The 23,124-nt window shown below is 41.5% G+C and overlaps 1 protein-coding gene across 1 annotated transcript in view; it reads right to left on the bottom strand.

Annotated features, from left to right (window-relative positions):
- Positions 1–17,347: 17,347 nt before the first annotated feature.
- MOB1B (MOB kinase activator 1B) overlaps positions 17,348–23,124 on the bottom strand; it is a 68,875-nt gene continuing 63,098 nt past the window's right edge. Inside the window, exons 4-6 of the mRNA XM_045019777.1 lie at positions 20,324–20,457; positions 18,357–18,520; positions 17,348–17,622 (exon numbers count right to left, since the gene is read on the bottom strand). Coding sequence (XP_044875712.1) covers positions 17,545–17,622; positions 18,357–18,520; positions 20,324–20,457 — 376 coding nt within the window. The 3' untranslated portion in view covers positions 17,348–17,544. The remainder of the gene's footprint in view (positions 17,623–18,356; positions 18,521–20,323; positions 20,458–23,124) is intronic.

Here is a 23,124-nt window from a genome sequence, read left to right on the forward strand (position 1 = left end):
AGATCCACCGCATTTCCCTTGTCTAAAAAATCTGTTACTTTCTCAAAAAAAGGAGATCAGGTTGGTTTGGCACGATCTACCTTTCGTAGGCCCCCTCCTCCGCCTAGCTCCGCCCCCTAATCAGGGCTCAGCAGTCTGCCCCGACAGAGAGACACAAGCACCACAAAGACAGACGCAAACACAAATACCTGGCTCCTCCAATGGGAACTCCCACTCAAACTCCCCTATTAGCAGCCCTGTTGGCCGGCTCCTGGGCCGCTGCGATCAGCTGTGCCGATAGGCCCCCTCCTCCGCCTAGCTCCGCCCCTTAATCAGGGCTTAGCAGTCTGCCCCGACAGAGAGACACAAGCACCACAAAGACAGACGCAAACACAAATACCTGGCTCCTCCAATGGGAACTCCCACTCAAACTCCCCTGTTAGCAGCCCTGTTGGCCGGCTCCTGGGCCGCTGCGATCAGCTGTGCCGCTGCCTGGCTGGGCGGCCGCTTTTATAAGTATGCATACTTCCACCTTTTCATGTTCTCTGTATGTATAAATATCTCCTGTCTGTGTGTTCCATTCTATGCATCTGAAGAAGTGAGCTGTAGCTCACGAAAGCTCGTGCTAAAATAAATTTGTTAGTCTCTAAGGTGCCACAAGTACTTCTAGTCCTGAAAGAGAATTTTTCAGACTGGAAACAGAGGGTTACAATGGAAGTTTAATTGACAGCTGCAACTATCGCATTCTCCATGGCAAATATTACAACACCAGGTCAAATGCATCATAACATATATTCAAGTTCTTGAGTGCCAACTCGTCACGCCCCTGTGTGTGATATGTTTGGTCTTAAAGTGGGTTTGTTTGTTTTTTAATTTTGTTTAAGAATGTCCCTCTAGGAAGGAAGGAAACAGTCATGTGAGTCTTTCCATGAAGCATTTACAAATTTCCATTTCAGAACAATGTGACTTTCACTCATTAATTATCAAACAGCAGCAACCAGAGAAAGAAGATAGGGAAATAAAGGATACTTACAGCAAATAGAAAAGACAGTGAAGAAAAAGGCATGTGGGTGCATAAGGTGAAGATCACTTTTAACTTCTTAATCTCTGATAGTGAAAAATCTTGAATTGTCAAAAACAGAGTGAGAGAATTGGCGAAAGCATCTTGAAATTATAGCAATGTTTTGATCTTTACTTGTGACAAAGTTACATGATACTTTTTGGGTTCTAATACTGTGTCTAGGAAGAGCCTGCACTGGGTGTTTGGATGAGTTATGAGGTACATACTTTGGGTCCAGTCCTATCTAGAGTATCCTGACAGGTGTTTGTCCAACCAGTTCTTAAAAACCTCCAATGACAGAGATTCCACAGTCTCCCTACATACTTTGTTCCAGTGCTTTTACTATACAGTTTCTACTTGGAATATCTAACATTTATAAATAACAAGTGTAATGGCCTCAAATATAAATGTAAATCAAATTTAAATGTACTTTTTTTACATGCAGTCAGTCCTTTCTTACTATGCTTCTTCCCATTGTCCCCATGCATATTTCTCAGAGTGGTTGATTGCTTATCAACTAGCCATGAAAGTCTTTACTAGATGTGTGTCTGCAGTTGTGCTGTACAAGCAGGATCCCTTTCAGCGACTCAACAATCAATACCATGTCATCCTTACTTCTGCACTGCCACTGACCATGGCACTGCCTTCAAAGCTGGGCAGTCAGCCAGCAGTCACCACTCTTCGTCTGCCCAACTCTGAAAGCAGTGCTGCCACCAGCAGCAGCAGCACAGAAGCAAGGGTAGCAAACCAGTAAATGTGCATGCTGTTATTAGGGCATGCCAGAAATTGCAGTTCTACCAGCGTCGATGTTGGAAAAAAGACGAGCAAGGAAAAATAATGGACATTTGGATCATGGATAAAAAATCTGCCCAGATAGAGATTGGAGGACCCTAAAAGAGGTCACATCCAGGAAAACCTGGACGTATGGTAACCCTACTCCAACCCCAAATCTTCCAAATGAAACTGCTGCAATAACTGAATAGGTCACAACAAAATTAAATTCTTGACATCAGGACAGACATGAGGTAAGGCATGAAATAAGAGCAACAGTTAAGTACTACCGGCTAAATTTAAGGCCTATGCAAAGATTCATTCTGTAGTATGTACTGGGATGCCATAATCAATTCTGAAGAGCTTTAGCTAAAACAACCAAGTAGGGGAATTAAATTCCATAGAGAGACCATTTTGAAAAGCTAAAATTCTCTCTCTCTAAATTTGACAAAAATTTACTGTAGCTCACTATTTTAAATTCATAGAGATTTAAAAACTTCCAAATATGCAGAACACTAATTATCTATATTAAATCTCCAAATGCAGCAGTTCTGATTCTGTGGTTCTTTCCTATTACTGCCCATAAACCTCAATTCTAAAGTTTTGAATTTTAGGAATTCCTTAAGACCTTTGAATACCTCCTAAGCATACATATACTGATATAATTAAATAGGTACAATGTGTGTATAGACATGGCTTAAGAGAGCTATTCAAATAGCAAAGGCTAACTCATAGTAAATTCTGTTGAATCTTAGAGATGCACTAACGGGATTGGGTTTACTAGTTAGCTCAGATACTAATGGACACACTTCACATCCCACAAGATTTCAGCCAGTGGTGAGCTGGAGCCGGTTCCCACAGGTTCCCAAGAACCGGTTGCTAAAATTAGACGTCCGTGGAGAACCGGTTGTTAAAGGGCCAGGGGGTGGGCAAAGAACTCCAGTCCATGGGCTGGACCATCCTGTTGCTCCCAGGATTCCCAGCAGGGGAGGCTGAGGCTCCCCCAGCCCTTCCCCCGCTTCCCCCCAGCTGCAGCAGGGCCAGCCGCCGGCACCAGCTGGGCAGCTCAGCTGAGCTCCTGAGTCGTCCTGCTGCTTTGAGCTGCTGGCAAGGTAAGTGGGGAGGGGGCTGCAAGCTCTAGGGTTGCCGGGGGGGCAAGTGGGGCAATTTGCCCCAGGCCCTGCAGGGGCCCCCGGCCCCATGGGTATGTCTCCCCCCGCCCCAGCCCCTCCCCCACTCCCCCCCTTAAATCAGAACTTTTTATAGGGAACCGGTTGTTAAGATTTTGACAGCTCATCACTGACCTTAGCAAATGCAACTGGAAGAAAGGCAGGAAAAACAAAATGTTACTATGGCAAACCTAATAAGTCACTGTCCTGCCAGGCAGCCAGTCACTATGAGGACTGAAAATAACAACTGGCAGTCCTCAAGAGTCATAAACCTTGGAAGAGAGTCACCTTTGGAAACAGACTGTCAGAGGCAATGGGGAAATAATCAAGATTTACTTGAAATACACCTTTACCCCATTATAACGCCACCCGATATAACATGAATTCGGATATAACGCGGTAAAGCAGCGCTCCGGGGGGGGCGGGGCTGCGCACTCCGGCGGATCAAATCAAGTTCGATATAACGCGGTTTCACCTATAATGCGGTAAGATTTTTTGGCTCCCAAGGACAGCGTTATATCAAGGTAGTGGTGTACTGTAGACATAACAAATACCAGTTGATGAAACAGGAAAAAAAAGTAAAAACTAAATTCTTCCTAGGATCCTGTATTAGTGATTACAGAACCTTCATGTGTACCAGAACCATCAAAGCTGTACCTGGCTGTAATCAGTCACAATATAATTCGCCTAGAACAACTCAGGTTAACAATCGTGTCTTCAAAAACCCAGCAATGTATGCATACATTGTTAATAAGGGCATCATTTTCAAAAACACCTAGTGATTTAGGGGCCTAGACCACATTTTCAAAAGTGACACAAGTACTTTTGAAAGTCAATGGCACTTCCACTCCTAAATCGTTTTTTAAAATGGTATTAAAGTCACTTTTTAAAATTTTACCCTAAGTGACAAACTATTTAATATTTCAAAGTTACTGTTGCCTTAAATCACAGAATTTAGAGTAGCTCCAAAAAGAGGGGAACGTCACTTAAGGACTGCAATATTGAACCTAGAACAATAGACTCCTGGTCCATGATTTGGACTCCTCAGTGCTATGGTAATACAAATAACAGCAGCAACTACACTAGGCCAGAAGTGACTTTGCTAATGTTAAACCTCCAAACTTGTCCATTGTGAACTAAATGTTTCCAGAAGCCTGATCAAACTGAGATTTGGCCAAGTGCTCAGGTGATTAAATAGAAGTGACTCCTGCTTGCATATGAAACCATTAAAGACACTGGTCACATTTTTGTTTTGTTTTTTTCAAATTTGTTCAAGTGTGAACGTTCTCTGTTTACAAATCTAGCAGCTGGACTTAAATCATGTTGTCTGTGTCAAGAACTTTATCTCCAATTTCTATGTGTGTGTGTTAGTGTCTCAGACGATTTTTTTAAGTATTATAAATCTGGCTTTATGGTTAAGGTTCATCCTTGAGCATTTGGAATACAGTAAATCTTGAGTGCTTCGATTCATTCAGGACACAGATTACTTTACCTCATTTGATCTTCTTAGTGTCCCAAAATGCTCTTAGATAGGCCACTTAAAATACAAGTGTGACCTGTTTTGAAATCAATGTCAAAAGTTGAGATGTTATCAGTGAGTCTTTTAATTCTTCGCAAAGAAATGTTGCAGATTTTATCTCAAAATGTTGTAACATTATTCTCTCTGTTAACTTGGATACATCAGCATGAAGATATAGCATCTAAAAATGGAATAAAATACTTGGCCTCCTGTACATGCAGTTTTTCAGGAAGGTATTTATTTTTGCAGTTTTTTTGCTGACCCTAATAGTTGGATTTGTTGGGAGATGTATCCAGATGCTGAAGTCTGTAAATTAAATGCTAAAAGTATATATGCAATTGGTTCCTACAGAAGGAAGTTTTACGGAAGGGATTACAAAAGCACAGATGGATTAAAATAGCATTATGGTTTTAAGTAGCTATCTTGGATACTTCCTATGAAAGCTGTTTAAATGGTTGCATATTGGCTCCTTTTGAAAAAAACCTCCATGTAGCCTTTATAGTTTAAAGCTTCCAGGTTAGGGTTCTTAAGCGTATACAACAATTTAAATTGAGCATCTAACACAATTTGGATTCAAACAAAATGAGATAAATTAAACTTTTATAGAATGTCATTGCAGAAAACATTAAAATCCCTAACACTCTGCAGACTTTGCCGTAGAACGTTTTTCTTTCCTAATGAATGACTGTGATGCTGATGTCCACGCTGATCAAAATAGTTGGCTCAGTTGAAAACTGAAACTGTCAGCTGGAAGTCAGGCCAATCCACTTGTGTGTTAGCAGATCAAAAGATGCTGTTAAATGTGTGTGAATGTGTTTGGCATTTAAACTTCATAAAATTAATGAGATTTTTGATGCTGTATTTTCACTTATCTGTACCTTGTTAATATTTTGTGTGGTATATGACCCCCAATATCTAAAATAACCCTCCTAACGTGAAAGAAACCTTGTGTAATGGAAATGAAGTACAGTAACGCCTCACTTAATATCCTCCTGCTTAATGTTTCATCACTGCTCAGTTAGGGAACATGCTCATTTAAAGTTGTGCAATGCTCCCTTATAAGGTCATTTGGCTGCCTGCTCTGTCCAGCAACTTTACAAGGGAGAATTGCACATGTTCCTCTTCTCCGTCTCGTCCCCCTCCCTCCCAGTGCTTCCCTGCCGCCAAACAGCAGTTTGGTGGCCCCTAGGACTTTCTGGGAGGGAGGGAGGAGCAGGAGCGGGGAAGCGCAGCTGTTTGGCGGCCCTTAGGACTTTGGGGGTGGGGGTGGAGCGGGGATGCGGCTGCTCTGGAGAGGAGGTGGAGTGGGGGTAGGAAGAGGCGGGCCTGGAGCATCCCCCGGCAAAGTCGACACCTGTTCTCCAGGGAAGCTGCCGCTGATGCTGCAAAGGTACTTCCTAGCGTCCTTGTGCCTGTGTGGGGTAAGCCTGGGGAACTGCCAAACCGCCGTACAGTACAGAATGTCTTTTGTCTGCCCCCCAACAATTTCCTTGGAACCTAACCGCCCCCCATTTACGTTAAATCTTACGGGAAAATTGGATTTGTTTAACGTTGTTTCACTTAACGTTGCATTTTTCAGGAACATAACTACAATGTTAAGGGAGGAGTTACTGTACTCTTATCAGAAAGGTCACTTCAAAGTGACTGGTCAGTGTGGAGCATTCAAAGACTCTAAAGCACCTGTCTCTCACCACCAAAGAAAAAAACAATGTGATAGCTATAAATATGGATATAAAGGAAAATCCTTCATCTCTGGGCTGTTTCGATTCTAAGGGTATGTCCGGATCGGCGGGTAGTGACCGATTTATCGGGGATCGATATATCGCGCCTCATCTAGATGCAATATATCGATCCCTGACCTCTCTCCCTGTCAACTCCGGAACTCCACCAAAGCGAGCGGCGGTAGCGGAGTCAACGGGGAGCCGCGGCCGTCGATCCTGCGCCGTGAGGACGGAAGGTAAGTCGAAATAAGATACGTCAACTTCAGCTGCGGTATTCCCGTAGCTGAAGTTGCGTATCTTACATTGACCCCCGCCCTTAGTGTAGATCAGGCCAAACAGGGCAGAATAACTGAATGAGAAGATGGAGATTCCCCAGAATTATTCTGGGTAGCCCTGAGACACTTTTGGGAAACTGGTAGATTTATATCTCTGCTACCGTCTGGGATTAGAGACTGTGACTCACCTGTACATATTTTCACCTGCTTTAACCTCTCAATAACTTTCATTTCTTTTTCTTAGCTAATAAACCTTTAGTTAGTTTACTATAGAATTGGCTACCAGCATTGTCTTGGGAGTGAGATCTAGAATGCAACTCAATCTGGGTGCGTAACTTTTCTCTCGGGAGTGGGAGTAACCTGGAATATTTGTGATTTTGAGTGTGTAAAAATGACCATTTATCATAGTCCATCTTGCCTGGGTGGCAAGACACACTGGAAGTATCTAAGGGGACTGTCTGTGACTCCATTATAAAATTATTGTAAGACTTTAGTAGTTCATATTTGTTACTATCTTGGGGAAATCTAATTATAGAACATACCTCCAGTTTGGAGTGTCTGCCCTGCTTTTGGCAGTCTGCCATGAGGTAGGCACTCATGATTGTGAGCCACTGTAGACAGTGTGACAATGGCATCAAAGCATGGGATGATCAAGGATGTCTCCAAGGGGCAGTCATATAGTTACCACTCAAGATTCATCAAGACAAATCCTAGAATCCATGAGTCACATGCAGGCGGTTAGTCGTGAAAATATTCAACTCCTTCTGAAAGCGTTCCTTGAGAATGTTATATAAACCCAGGTGTACAAAAGGAACTACATAAGAATGTATTTGCCTAGCCACTTAAAGTGACCAACTTTCTTGTACAATACCAATACTAGTTAATATATGGGCTGATTTGTCATTTTCTCATTTAATTTTTAGTGTCTGTGATTTGTTATTCTGATTCTTTTAAAATTAACTCTAATTTAAGAAATATTTATTATTTGTAGTATGGTAGTGCCTAGAGGCCCCACAGGAGACGGGGGCTCCGTTGTGCTAGACAGCATACATACACAGTAAAAGGCAATCCCTACCTCAAAGAGTTTACAATGTAAATAGCCAAAACAAAGGGCAGAGGAAGGGAAACATTCTTGTTAGTTGGGATTACATGGGTGGATAGGGAAGAGGGGAGTGGCCAGGAGGCTGGAGTACTGCAAGGGGTAGGATGCCACTAGGCTTTGGAACCCAAGACATATGGCTCCTGTCATGCTTAGCTGTGGGCAGAGGAGAGGCGATGTGGCTTGCATGGAGTAGAGGTGTCATGAAAAGTAAAATCTTAAATCTCAGATTAGTGCACAAACTGAATACCTCTTGGGAATGTGTATTGTTCTAATTGGTATAAAATGCATGGCTATGATTTAAATGACAATCTGTATAAAATAATCTATGTAACAAAGCTTTCATAATGACCCCAGTAGAGATGCCAACACTTCAGATAATGGGTGAGTGGTACAGTGCTGAGTCCAATTTGCATTTCGGGTTTCTCCCACTTTTTCTAAGTTACCATTTCAAACCATGAAATAAGGAAAGGAGAGGACATCAGGTTCTTTTATTGCTATTGGGTCTGCCTGTAATACAAATATTCACAAATTCAAGTGGGGTAATTACAAAAATCTAATTTGTAGATGGAACGTTCATGTGTGTACAATATACAGCTATAGAACTGAGTTCTAGCTACAAATCAGAAATATAAGTTAAACATGTCTGGGAAGAAAAAAGACAATCATGCTCAAACATAGCTATTTATTTTTTTTCTTATAAACAGCATTCAGTTTCTTACTGAAAAAACCTAGAATTTAAATATTTTTTCATCCCATCACATACAGCAATCTGTATACATTATTTACATCTCTCAAATAAACATGTTGCAGATTTTCAGACATTCAATTTTTTCTTTCTAATCAAAAGCTGTTTTGATCTAAAACTAAAATACCAATCAATAAAACCTACAAACTGAAGCAATATTGGCACGGTTAGCTTACAGTACGGATTCCCATGTTGCATTTAATATTTTACACCTTTTTTTTCTTCCAGCTGCTTTAAGATGTATAAAGAAGTGACTATGAAGGTTACAGTGTTACTTTTGCAATATCCTTTTGCCTCCAGCAATTAATTTTTATTCAAACCTCATTCACTTTTTTTGCATTCTTCTCCTCACCTTCATTGCACATCAAGATATTGCTTCCAGTGGTAGTATTTAGCAATACAACTCCAGCATATAGGAAGAATCAAAACAGCAAAGAATTAAGTGTTCCCTTCAAGATTTGTGTCCCAAAATGTCCCTAGTTGCACATATACAAAAATAATGAGTACAGTTTAATGGCTATAAAAATTAATTTCCCCTAAAAATACAATAATCTATGAAGAACAATTGAAGGAGAGTTCTTAAAACAAAAATGAGCTTTTTGCTGTCTTCAGTTGTTAACAGGAAATTATATTTTAAAATAAGGAGAAAAAAAATGTGTGTAACACTCTCAATGTCCATGTTAGTTACCAACTAAAAAGATAAAACATCAAAACTTTTACACAGTTTTAAAACCTCAGCACTAGAGGTGCTAGTGATTCAGTTTGGAAAACTCAAATGAAGTTACCAGTCAAGAAAACAAGGCTCTAAATAATGGTGGGAATTTTCTAGTGGAAGAAACAGGCAGGTCTATATTCATGCTTCACCTTTAACTGTCCAGCTGAAAACTGTTGTTTTACATACAGTAATATAGCACTCCAGAAAAAAAAAATCACCAGTGTTGGGTGGCACAAAAAACACTCTAAATGAAATATTTTTAATAAAACTTGTATGGTGATTCAGGGAAAGGGGGCTAAGAAAGAAAAAGAAGGAATCTGGAAGGTAAAGAAAGTCAATAGCAGCAAACAGGCATCTTATACCTGTGAAGTGAGTTTCAGAGAGAGTGTTCAGTTCCAAAATATTAAATAGACGACAGTACCCCCCGGTTTTCTATCCAGGTAAATGCAAAAGTTCTACATTGCATAGTAAGCAGTAAAATAAACTAGAGACACTTGCAAACAGGCTATTTGCCTCCTTTTAAAACTTTTCTTCTTTCTCCCCCTCTACGATGTTGGACATCAATTCAGCTACCAGCAAGTCAGATGTGCCACATCTTCTCCACCTTGTGCAGTTAACTTGAATCCCTGACTTGACTATGAAAGACTTAAAAATGTCTGTGATTGGAATTCATCTACTATCCTAATTGTGTAAATTCCCTGGACCAAATTCACCTCTGGCATAAGATAGTAGAACAGAACTAGTACAGTATGCCAACAGTGATCTCATCTCAAGGTAGATTACTTCCTGAAGTTACCAACCAAATCACCAATATGATCAAACACGGTAGCTGAAAAATAGCAAAACCTGTTTAAAACCTTATTAAACTGTAAGGCCTTAACCTATACTGGGAGCATAACCAGGTCAGTTGTGGCTTGCATGGTTCTGCTCCCAGTGTCAACAAGACCTAACATGCCAATGTTTAATATCAAACAATGAAATAGCTAACAGAGTATCCCTTTATAACATGGATCTAGACTAGTGTTGTGGTTTGTTACGTTTTTTAAAGGATACTGTTCTGTTACCAAGTTTACTAGAGTCCAGCTGAGTTTAAAAACCAAGATGACTTTTGCTTAATATTTTGATGTGCCCATGCTCTACAAGTGTAAACACACTCAATTCTGGTCCCAAGTCTTTTGCTAAAATATTTGAAAATTAAAAGCTGCAAGTATAATACAAAAAGGGATACTCTATCCCATGCACTGCATTAGTATCTTAGATGCTATCTTCAAAGATTAGTATAATTAAAGTATATTCAAACAGCTTTATTTCCGATAGTGATCTCCAGGCTTTTATTACATATCTAGAAGTTAGTGTTAAAGGTTTCCACCAACTATTTTTCCACAGTCCACATTTCATGCACACTACTCATGTCTTCAAAAGGTTTGTCTTCCCTATTCAAAGATGTAGTTTTAAGAGCCAAAATTATCTAGCTGAACAGTGACAGAATTAATGGCCTTTTAGATGCCAAGTAACAAACACAGCAGAAGAATAAGATGCCCATGTAAGACTAGTATTCTATATATTAATTTCTAATATTGTAGAGTATGAACTGAAGAAGAGTGTCCTGAATTTTTATAGCTGCTGTTTTAAAATTGAGATCAAATATCCAAAGTGAGGAGGCAGACCGTCAAAATAAATACAACTACTGCTCAGCTACGGTCTGCAAATCCCTGCTTTTAAGTTTTGGATTCTTCAGTACATTAAGCTTTCTAATCTAGTTCTGATTAGATCATATAAAAACACCTTTTAGTGCTCCATACATTTAAAAAAAATATTTACCGTGCCTGCAGGCTCTCAATAAAGAATGCTAATCCAAATAATCACAAGTAAACTGGTTTTTTAAGGGGCTTTCTGGTTAACACGGTTCTCATTTAGATATACAGCAAAGCATTGACTAGGGCCATGTCTACATTACAAACTTACATCAGCATACAGCAGCTGCAGTTAGTAAATCGCTTGTGTGAGTGCATACGGGGCTCGTTGTGTCAGCAGAGCATGTACTCGCCAGGAGCACTTGTATCGATACAGACTGTGGTGCATCATGGATAAGTATCCCACTGTGCAACTCACCACCATCCAGTGCACTGTCTTTTAGGAAGTTTTGACAATGTTTGATGGGGCAGAAATGAGTTGGGCAGGGTAACTGGAAGCATGGGGTCAACTTTCCAGTTTGCAATGGTCTCCATCCCATAGTGCCATCTGTATCCCATAATTTTGGAGACTTTTTTTCAAAATCCCACAAACCCATATGGTTCTCCTTGCTGTCTGCCATCTCTGACAAAAGCATGGATCCTGCACACCTCTGCACTATTTTAATTAATATTGCAAGCACAGGGTGCACTATCCTGCAGTAACTGCAGAACCACAAGAAGAGATGCGGGGAACATGATGATTCCTTGGATGACAGATTGCGGTGGGACACCGAGAACCAATTCAAGGTTCTTGTTGGCATTCATGGAGCAGCTGCAAATCGTGGAGCACTGCTCCTGGGCCCAAGAAACAAGTACAGGTTTGAAGAGAAGAGAAGAATTGAGGGGGGATTGGATAGCTGCTTTCAACTACCTGAAGGGAGGTTCCAAAGAGGATGGATCTAGACTGTTCTCAGTGGTAGCAGATGACAGAACGAGGAGTAATGGTCTCAAGTTGCAGTGGGGGATGTTTAGGTTGGATATTAGGAAAAACTTTTTCACTAGGAGGGTGATGAAGCACTGGAATGGTTTACCTAGGGAGATGATGGAATCTCCTTCCTTAGAGGTTTTTAAGGTCAGGCTTGACAAAGCCCTGGCTGGGATGATTTAGTTGGGGATTGGTCCTGCTTTGAGCAGGGGGTTGGACTAGATGACCTCCTGAGGTCCCTTCCAACCCTAATAATCTATGATTCTAGTAGTACAGGGCACTGAATACCGGCACCATTTTCATAGCTGATATCTCACTCGAGGATAACAGAGGCAGAAAGAACAGAGCTGCTGCTGGTGTCCAGAAGCTGCCCAGGCCCGCATGCTGCTAGCCTGTGTACTGCAATGGTGCCTGCTAAAGTTATCGCTGACTGGCGTGGGAAAGTAGAATTAAGGCTGCCACCCCTAGAAACCACTGGCAGAGGATTGCAGAGTTCCTCCACGAAAGTTTCATTGAGATCTCCTCAGAGGATTCAAGGGACATCCCTGCGCACATAAACAAACTCTAGAGCAACTCTGCCTCTCTTGGTTGTACCACTCCCTCTTCTAGCACAAGTAAATTAATGATAACTCAAAAGATGTGCCCTGCTACTTTGAGGTGGGGGCATCTCTGTTATTGAAAATTAAACTACACAGTTATCTGAGCTTTCTTCCCCTGCATCGGGCTCTCCTGTGCTCAACTGGTGGGACTGGCTGGACTGTGCTGGAGTCAAAAAAAGGTCCTGGCTTGCTGTGCAGCTGGATCCCCCCCAGCATCTGTCCCCCGTACTTCTCCTCCTCTTCCTCGTCCACCACCTCCTCCTCACTTTTCATGGCGGGGGGTCTGTGACTCAGGCTCCTCAGAGGTATCCATGGTGCTTTCAGAGAGGGGGGTGGTTTCTCCACCAGATACAGCATGCAGCAATTTGTAAATGCGGCAGGTCTATGGCTTGGCAATGGATGGATTGTTGATGGCCTTCTGGTATGCCTGCCACAGCTCCTTGGCTTTCATGTGGCACTGGTCCCTGATGTATCCCTTCTCCTGCATCCCCTGAGCAATCTGCTCATAGATGTCCACATTACTACTGCTAGTTCAGAGCTGTGCCTGCACAGCCTCATGTCCCTGAAAGCCCAGGAGATCCAACACCTCCTGTATATTCCAAGCAGGAGGACATCCAGAGCATGTAGGCAGCATCATCAGCTGGGCAGTTCCACTGAACAATGGAGAGCTGCTAAGTGTGCTCGCCAAGCCAGAAAAAGGAATTTCGAAAATTAATGGGGCTTTAAAAGGTTGGAGTTGGGGGGGAGACGCTTCTGACCTCTGTGCAACCTGAGCAGCGGAATTCACAATGGTGACCAGAGTGATCAGTGTGGGGCAGCTGCTAGAGGACAGTAACAGTCAACGTAAATAATGTAGTGTCTACACTGGCAATGCATCGACCTAATCATCAACCATAGCTCTACGCCATAGCTCGGGGAGGAGGTGTTATTAAACTGGCATAGCAGGGCACTTATGTCATCGGGAGCCACATTTAAGTGGAGACATTTGCACAACAAGGTCAACATATGATGCCTTTTGTCAACATAACTTTGTAGTGTAGACCAGGACAACATCTAGTGCCTTCTAGAGATACAAGAAGATTACCAGTGGTCCAAATCTTTTTCCTCTTGCCAGAAGCATAATCTGCACACTATACACCCACACTAGCCTGTAAACCAATACTGATACAGTAAGCTCAGCAAAGCAGTTTTCAGTGGAAATGAAAATTAACGATGCAGATGCTGTTAGCTATTAAAAGCAGTACAATTTACGCCTCCATACGATTAAAAGCCTGTCAATGTATTTCCATTACAAGCCCCCAATTTTCAGCTATAAAATGTTCTTCAGACTGAAGCGAAGCATAAAAGGCCACAGACACAAGAGCAATTTAAAAATTTAGTTTTCTTCATATCTGAAGTGCATTAGAACAGTTTGTTCAGTTTAAGTTTTAGGGGGATGACTCTGCCCTCTGAATAGTTAGATGGATGCCAGCACCATTTAGTCTGTTGAGTAATTATCCAGGAACTAAAAAGACCCTCGGACCATAACAGATCTACAGTTAATTATAGCTAGAGTTCTGAAACTGGATTTAGTATCTGGATCAGTTGTTTACCCCATCCCACACACGTGAATAGCCCCCAAAAGCAAGGAAATAAAGTATTAAGACCAATACTCAGGCATCGACTTGTGCAGCTCAGCCTAGATAAGTAAGATCACAGGGAACTCGATACTTAACATAGGAGATCAAGACCAGCCCCTTTTACATGCACAGGTCAGTTTGCTGAGGTGGGGGTGGGGGAGGACACAGGGAACCTCTTTCTCCAACACTTGAATGAGAGGTGGGGGGACTGGTTCTTGCACAAGACAGTACTCCGCAGTCCAGAGTGGGCATGTTCTGATACTAGGGAGTGCATTCAGATGTACAGCCAGCTAGTGCATGCACTGCTGTCTGAAGCACATCCAAGCTGCCCTTGCTGAGGACTCCTGAAGTAAATCACACATTGCTATGCTCTTCCTAGTAGTACTGGCCCAGAGCCTACAAGCCCTAGGAACAGTGAGTTAGTAAAACGTTGGGTGTGAATATTCCAGTTATAGGAAAACAAACTGTGGTTGTACCCTTTTTACTTCTTTCTGATGTAGGAAGATCTCAAAGATCTTCTTCCCAAAAGCAGGTAAAGAGTTCTGTTTGGTTTTTCCACATAAGGGAGAGACTGGAACATCAGCAATTGAGAGGGGAGGGGATTTTAGTCTGACTTTTTAAACCTGTTTTTTGTTCAAATACTTGAAAGAAAATCAATCTGTGTGAAAGATTCAAACATCTTGACCCTTTAACTGTGGGCTCAGAAAGCTCCTGCTCCAGTTTTTCACGGAGGCTTCCAGAAAAAACAGGAATCCGAGACCTGACATTTCTAATATAAGAGAGCAAAAGAATGGTAGCTTCTTCTCCTTTTCACCCCATTTTTTGGGAACATCTTTCAGACCTAGATATATCACAATGAAGGAAAAAAAGACAAACCCAATTGCTTTCCCCACCCCTTGGCAGCTTGTCTTTAAGGCCGATAAAACCCTGTGCTGTAATTTGACCTATAAATCCAAGACGTAGATCAGCTAACAGACATGCAAGGGATTTGTATATCTTAAAGAAACATTTTGATGAAGCTGAAAGAACAATGTCCGAATGTTAAATTTTAACTTCACTGCTACGAACAATTGCTGCTATACTAGTGTAATCGATTGTAAGATACAATGTGAGCATGGCTTACAAATTAGTAAGGGAAGCTCAGGTAACAGCTATCTAAAACTTAGTCTTTCTATAAAGGAGAAGCAATGAACAGACTATCAAGGCAGTTTGCTAGTCCATAGCTGGATTCCCAGAGCTATGCTCAGTTCAAGTAACAAATAAGGTTACGATATTAGTAATCGGTGAAGCAAACAAAAAGTCAGCTAATATCAGCTTTTGCTACATTTGAAATCTTTTGCCCAATTGGAGGATATTTGTATAGGTAAAACAGGTTGTTTTCAAGCTTCAGATGATTTTGCTCTGTAAATAAGTAATAATAAAGCAATGGAGTTTCCTATTTCAAGAATGTAGGTCTGACTTCCAAAATTAAGTGTGTATCTGTTTATGCAAATACCAGTTACATCTGCAAGCACAAATGGCCAGTTACAAATTTTGCAGGCTCTTTGCATGTGTAATTGTGTTTTTCCATACATAACTACCCACTCTGAACTATCAAAGTAAAAAATGTGTGTCAAGCAGGTGTGTGTGAAATGTTTGCATGGTTTCAGGATATCCTGCAACACTTCTATTGTTCTGTCACAAACTGTAAAAATCTAAAGATCACCAAGGTTCAAGAGCCATGGTAGTGCGTAATAACAATAGCTAGTTCTTTTATAGTGCTTTTCATCTTTAGCTCTCAAAGTGCTTTACAAAGGAGGTCAGTATCATGGGTCAATTTACGTCTTTGCATCAAAATCATGTAAAATCTGTGGTTCTGCTAAGTTATGATGCAAGAGCAGGTGAAAACTGGCTACTTTTTCATTTTGAGATTTGGCACCTAGATACTGATGATACTATGGGGATGGCACATTACAAATGTGTAAGACAAATGTATTTGAAGCCAAAATTTGACAGATACAAAGATACACAGATGGAAAGCAAAGATGCATTCCATATGAATTTCTGAGATGGGAACCCCCTGAGTTTCACATAGCTATGGCACAGAGATGTCAAATAGTAGTTTGTGGACCACTTTCAGGTGGTCAATGGAAATGTCTTGTCACATGGTACTGGTTCTCCCAGTTTCCAGTTTGAGAGAAACAGGACCAGAAACGGAGGGAGACATAAAAGAAAAAGGAGATTGTGTGATGGTTTTCTCAAAAAGAACAAAAGCACTTGCCACACTAAAAACAGCTAAAAATATACAAATACACCTCTACCTTGATATAACGCTGTCCTTGGGCACCAAAAAATCTTACCGCGTTATAGGTGAAACCGTGTTATATTGAACTTGCTTTGATCCACCGGAGTGCGCAGCCCCGCCCCCCCAGAGCGCTGCTTTACCGTGTTATGTCCAAATTCGTGTTATATCAGGTGGCGTTATATCAAGGTGGCGGTGTATTACTTAATATAACTGTAAACAATTTGCTGTAGTTACCACAGAGACCTCATACAATTATGAATGAGATGGGCTATGGGCCTTCTGATTGCAAATGGAAAGTGGCCCACAAGACAATCTTCCTACAAAGAGATGTTTTCTTATGAAAAAGCTTGAGAATCTGAGCGCTAATCTTGAGTTAGCTTTTTACTGTTCACATTTAAATGGCATCTCTCTAGTGGATTTAAAACAAGATTTTTCTTAATATTACTTATGTGTCATTTTTGATGATGAATAAAAAGATCTTTCCTTCTCACTACTTTTGCAAATTGGTTGGCTCCTTTGGGAAATGCTAGAAAACTTTATTAAAGGAAGTAATGTACCTTACAGTACATTAGGCTGGCCTGAGTTGATATTTATATTAACAAAATAAATATATGTAACAATCAGTGCAAAACTACAGTGGAATGGAGAGCCAACCCTCTGCTATCCTGGGTTGTCCATGGTTTTAAAATCTTTATCATTGACTAGGACATGATGTGAAGTGTCACCATAACTATAATTTTTTATTTTTACTTTTTTTGGTTTTTTAGAAATACCTAGTTTTGAGAAGCTTTATATTCATCTTTTTTTTAAAAATGGTGATACTTTGTATTAAAAGCTGGAGATCACTGCTTTAAGTAAGTTATGGCTTTTGTACTTTAAGCATATATATTCTAAACCAAGCATCAGTAAGTGTCCTGGGTAGGTTATATTTTCTGTTTCCAGCAATGTTCAGTATTGTGTGTGCTTTGCACCTCAGAAGTGAGTCTGCCAAGGCACTTAGAGAATGTAAGTCTTTTAGGGACTTCATGAGAATGGGCTACAATTGACACAAAACAGAACCCATCCATCAGCAGTGTCAAATCCCCCAACAAGCATACTTCCTTTATAAACACTCAAAATCTACTAAAAATCCACAATGAGGAAAAAAAAGCCATTTACTGCATGTCACTAAAAGACAAAGATTTCCCCTAATAAAAGCACAAAGAATGGATCTTGGCTGCCTGTAAGAACAGAACAAGGTTTTGTTTTGTTTTCAAAAGAGAACAAAACAAACAAACAAAAACACCAGAAATACCACACGCTTGCCATTTCCACAAATCCACTTCCTTTTATCTATCCTTAGAGGTCAGTTTTTCAATCAGTTCTTGAAGTGGAGCCAGTTCTCTTCTGTCAATAAGGTTGAATTCCTGTAGAAGGGGCGGGGAAACAAGATTTTACTTGAACAGATAATGTAGTGCTAGTACCAGCTTTACATTTAATGATAAAGTTACCCTGCAGTTTGCAATCGTCCAAGCTTACCTGTTAGCCATTTTCAACATCTAAGTAGCTGGTTCAAATCCAATCTAGGTCACTAATGACTAAACATGGTTACAATAATCAGAAGGCTATTCAGCAGCCTATGTGAAATGAATGAGTGCGCTCAATAAAGTGCCTGGGAGATTCATATTCCAAAAAAAATATTTTACTTCACACTCAGTAAACTCCCTTCTCAGCCCCTGTTCTGCATTAAAGCCATCCAGCAATGGAGCTCAGACAGTTTCCCCCCTTTTATAACTTCTAAAGGGCCACTTCCTTGATGGAAAAACAGTAGCAGCCAGTAAATGCACTCTGCAGCTTGATTTCAGAGTTTTCTTCTTCTACTGGCTGTGAATTAAGGTTTTCTTTGGTACTTGTCTGTCTTGTGGAAACATGTCATAATTCACTGTTGCAATCTGTTAATACTTATAGCAATAATTATACCCTGCATTACCAATAAGGTAGCATCTTGGGCTTCGAGCTGCCCAATTATGCAAAAACAACCGGTTTCTATACCAACTCCTAGAAAACTCAAAGAATGGTATTTTTATATATCGACATTTTAATATATGCTGTCTTCAGAGCAGAAGGCAACCATTACCATCGCATTCTTATGCTAATTTACCTGAACAAAAAAAATAAAGTGCTTGAAGGATGTGTTAAGATGTGCCTCTTCTTGCAGCTGGATTACTGGATCAAAGTGCTGGTGGTAAATGTGAGCATAAACTCTAAAGAGACGCTTTAGAATGGTCTTTGCCACTGACATGAAGTTCTTTGGGAAAGGAACACCTAAAAAGAAACAAACGTAGGGTAAGCTCCTTGGGGCAAAGACTGTGTCTTCATAGATTTTAAAGCCAGAGGGACTATTATGATCACTTAGCACATAACACAGGCCATGGATTTCACCCAGTGATTCCTACATCAAGCCCATAACTCCTATCTGAGTTAGGCATCCCATTCTTGCTTTAAAAACTCCAAATGATGGAAATCTCTGTGTAAATGGGTCCAATGGTTAACCTTGCTGTCAAAAAAATTGCACCTAATTTCTAGTTTGAATTTGTCTAGCTTCAGCTTCCAACCACTTATTATGCCTTAGTCTGCCAGATTAAAGTGTCCTCTACTATCAGAAATCTTCTCCCCATATAAGTACATAACTATGATCAAGTTACCTCTCAACCTTCTCTTGGATAAACTAAATAGATTGAGCTTCTTTTGTGTCTCACCGTACGACAGACTTCAAATCAATCTTGTAGCTCTTTTCTGAACCCTTTCCAATTTATCAACATACCCTTTACACTGTGGACACCAGAACTGGACGGAGTATGTCAGTAGTGGTCTCACTAATCCCTTATACTGGTGTAAAAAAACCTCCTTACTCCTACTCAGTATTTCCTTGCTTATACATCTAAGGATTGCATTTGCTCTCTTAAGCCACTGCATCACACTGGCAGTGCATGTTCACTTGGTTATCCACTATGACCCTGTTGGTCATTTTCTGAGTCACTGCTTTCCAAAATATAGTCCCTCATCCTATTAAAAAAAAGTCTTCATATATACTTGAACAGGGCCAAATAAAATGGAGAACCGAGCCCTCTGTGCACTACAGTAAGATCAATATTAAATAATTTTAAAACACCATTAATGTTACTGTTAATAATAATAATAAAAGCAGCTTTCCTCTCCCCCACTCGCTGTACCCAACAGCTCTGAACTGAAGCACTAAAGCAAATGCCATCTTGCTAACAGGTTCTACATTGCCACCTACTGAGCAGGGGATAGCTGGGAAGAGGGATGACTTAAAAAACAAAACCTATTATAGGCTCATTGCACCCGACTAAAACCATGAACAAGAAAAAGCAAAAGCCATTTGATTTTGACAGATGGTCCATTTTTTTAAAATGCGCTGTCATTAGCAGCTTGCTGAATAGTGCCATGCATTTAAAGAAGCCTCCTCAAAACATAAAACATTTCCCAATTTATTTGTAAACAATAAGTTCTGTATTCACGATCAAGGGTGCAATGCTGACCCAGTAGGGGAATGCCTCCTTGGGGCTATGCTTCTTTCCTGCACAGAAACTTATTTTGGTAGTTGGGAAAACACAATATTCTGCAAAAAGATACAGAGGATAGGGTCCAGGGGTTAGAATTACTTTTCCTCCTCTCCTATTTCTCTAGGAGCAACACCCTGCTTTTTAAAAGGAGAAAGCTGAAGAATCAATGAAAATACAGCTGCTTATTAAATAGAAACACCCTTTTTCTACATCCTGAATTTTAACCGGTTTTTATTAAGGATTGCTCTATTATGTATCATGTCTGATAGCCAGGCAAACAAATTGTACCTGTTTAACAGATGCAAGTACCTTTCAGTGTACTAATAAATTGTTCTTTAACTGTCCTACAGCAGTCACTAATCACTTAAGAAACAACTCAATATTCAACAGCTCACTCTATTTATTGCTGAGTTCCCTTTAGGGTTGAATCAATATTTTTTCCTTCCTGTAAATTCAGACACAAAGCTACACATGCTTTTCAATGCTAAGATATCTTAATAGTCCTGTACAACAGGATGCTGATTTCACTGTTCATTTTTACCTATTTTGGATGGAAATAGTGTTTCGTCATCCAGCTGATCCTGGACCCAAGTCATCAGGTAATCAATGTACTTTGGTGCTGAGCACTTGATTGGTTTCTTTATGTTTGTCCCATCTGCCCAGTGATACTCGTATCTGGGTTGGAACAGAAAGGAAAGACATCTCTTGAACACACAACTGAGTCATTCATACAAAAGCCTTAGAAAGGTTTTTTGGTTTCTGTTTAAAGGATTGAACTTGATTTTTATAATGCTTTTAGAGACACTCACTCCCGGTCCTTCCCTTTCACCAAGGGAGTGAACATACTGCCAACCCAGGATGAAAAGGACTGCTGAGTGCTGCAGTGCTAAAGTCCTCCCAAAGGAACCAATGAGCTATTTTACGTAATTATACATACACACCTGTATATATTATATTCCTCTAAATACAAAAGAGAGCGATTCTGCCAGTTTAAAACTATGTGCTTTCAGAGAAAACATTGTTACCTATCCTACAAATCTGATCTTAAATTATGATAACTGAAAGAACTTTAATAAATCTTATTAACTTTTAAAGAGCTTAAGTTTACTCTTCATTTTTTTCAGCTTGGACTGAAAATAGCCTAGTCACTTTAATTTTCTATTCTTAACACAATAGCAGAATGCTGGGATGTTTGAGTGGCAAACAGCAGGGGAATGATTGTTTTAAAATGTTTCCTCCAGAATTAAAATTATGAGAACAATTTTGTTGGTCATACATCTTTGTAAAATATGTTTAAAATATATTTGTTTTACACAAGGGCAAAATTGTGGACATAATTTAATCAGACAGTGCCTGTTTTAAACAATGCAAGGCCTGGTCTACACTAGGAGGTTATGTCAAATTTAGCAGCGTTAAATCGAATTAACCCTGCACCCGTCCACACAACGAAGCTATTTAGTTCGACATACAGGTCTCTTTAGTTCGATTTCTGTACTCCTCCCCGACGAGGGGAGTAGCGCTAAATTCGACATGGCCATGTCGAATTAGGCTAGGTGTGGATGGAATTCGACGCTAATAGCTCCGGGAGCTATCCCACAGTGCACCACTCTGTTGACGCTCTGGACAGCAGTCCGAGCTCGGATGCTCTGACCAGCCACACAGGAAATGCCCCAGGAAAATTTGAATTCCTTTTCCTGTCTGGCCAGTTTGAATCTCATTTCCTGCTTGGACATCGTGGCGAGCTCAGCAGCACTGGCAGCGATGCAGAGCTCTCCAGCAGAGGAGTCCAGGCAATCTCAGAATAGAAAGAGGGCCCCAGCATGGACTGACCGGGAAGTCTTGGATATGATCGCTGTGTGGGGCGATGAGTCTGTGCTTTCGGAGCTGCGCTCCAAAAAACGGAATGCGAAGACCTACGAGAAGGTCTCCAAAGCCATGACAGACAGAGGATACAGCCGGGATGCAACGCAGTGCCACGTGAAAGTCAAGGACCTGAGACAAGGCTACCAAAAAATCAAAGCGGCAAACGGACGCTCCGGATCCCAGCCCCAGATATGCCGCTTCTACGAGGCACTGCATGCCATTCTCGGTGCGGCCGCCACCACTACCCCACCACTGACCGTGGACTCTGAGGATGGGATAGTGTCGACGGCCGGTTCCTCGGAGATGTTCGCGGACGGGGAAGATGAGGAAGGAGATGAGGAGGGCGAGGCAGTCGACAGCGCTTACAACGCTGATTTCCCCAACAGCCAGGATCTCTTCATCACCCTCACTGAGATCCCCTACCAACCCTCCCCAGCCGTTAACCCAGACCCTGAATCAGGGGAAGGATCAGTCGGTACGTGCTTTAAACATGTAAACATTTATTTTTAACAGAGCAGGAATATTAACTATGTGAAAAGAAGGTCAATATATATGTGGATAGAACAGAAATCCTCTTGGGAGATCTCCACGAAACTCTCCTGGAGGTAATCAAAAAGCTCCGCAGGAGGTTCCTGGGGAGAGCGGCCTTATTGGGTCCTCCGTGGTAGGACACTTTTCCGCGCCAGGCTATCAGCAGGTACTCTGGGAGCATTGCCTCGACGAGCATGGCGGCATAGGCCCCTGGTTTGTGCTGGCTTTCACGCAGCATGCGGTCTCTATCTCTGTCAGTGATCCTCCTCAGGGTGATCTCGCTCAGGGCGTCCTGCTTTGAATTAGGGGAATGTTAGTATTGGGAATGCTTGACTGTTCCTTTACATAACAATAAGCGTCGGTTTACAGCCACGTGGTGGAGGCGGTAGAGGGGCAGCATACAGGGATCTTTCCCGGGGACAGCCGCGAGGGGGTGGAACAGGGGCAGAGTTCATGCTTTCCGGATTGCCGGCAGCAGGAACTTGCAAACGCTATGACCATTGCTTTGAGCGTGAAAGGACGGCATTGCTATACATTAAGTTTTAAGCAGCCAAAAGTCTACGGCTTACCATGTGTGCCTGCTCCACGAATTCTGCTGTCCTGCCCCGCTTGTCTGATCTCCAGTGCAAGACCCCCGGCAATGAATGCAAAGGCCGAAAATTCGAACTTGTCCTGAGTGCGCATGAGATAGGTGCTGTGCATGGTCTTGTTCACAGACACAGACTAGACTATGTTCATTGTTCGCAAAAATGTATCTTTGTAAGGAATTCACTCCCTTTTTCCCATCACACAGCTGCGACTGTTTCCCGACCTGCCCCGGCATCCCCCTCACAGAGGCTGGCGCAGATTAGGCGGTGAAAGAAAAGGACTCGAGACGAGATGTTCTCTGAACTTATGGGCTGCTCCCGAGCCGAGGCGGCACAGCAGACCCAGTGGAGGGAGAACATG

This window comes from Mauremys mutica, chromosome 5 (genome assembly GCF_020497125.1).
Source record: "Mauremys mutica isolate MM-2020 ecotype Southern chromosome 5, ASM2049712v1, whole genome shotgun sequence".
NCBI classification, from domain to species: Eukaryota; Metazoa; Chordata; order Testudines; family Geoemydidae; genus Mauremys; species Mauremys mutica.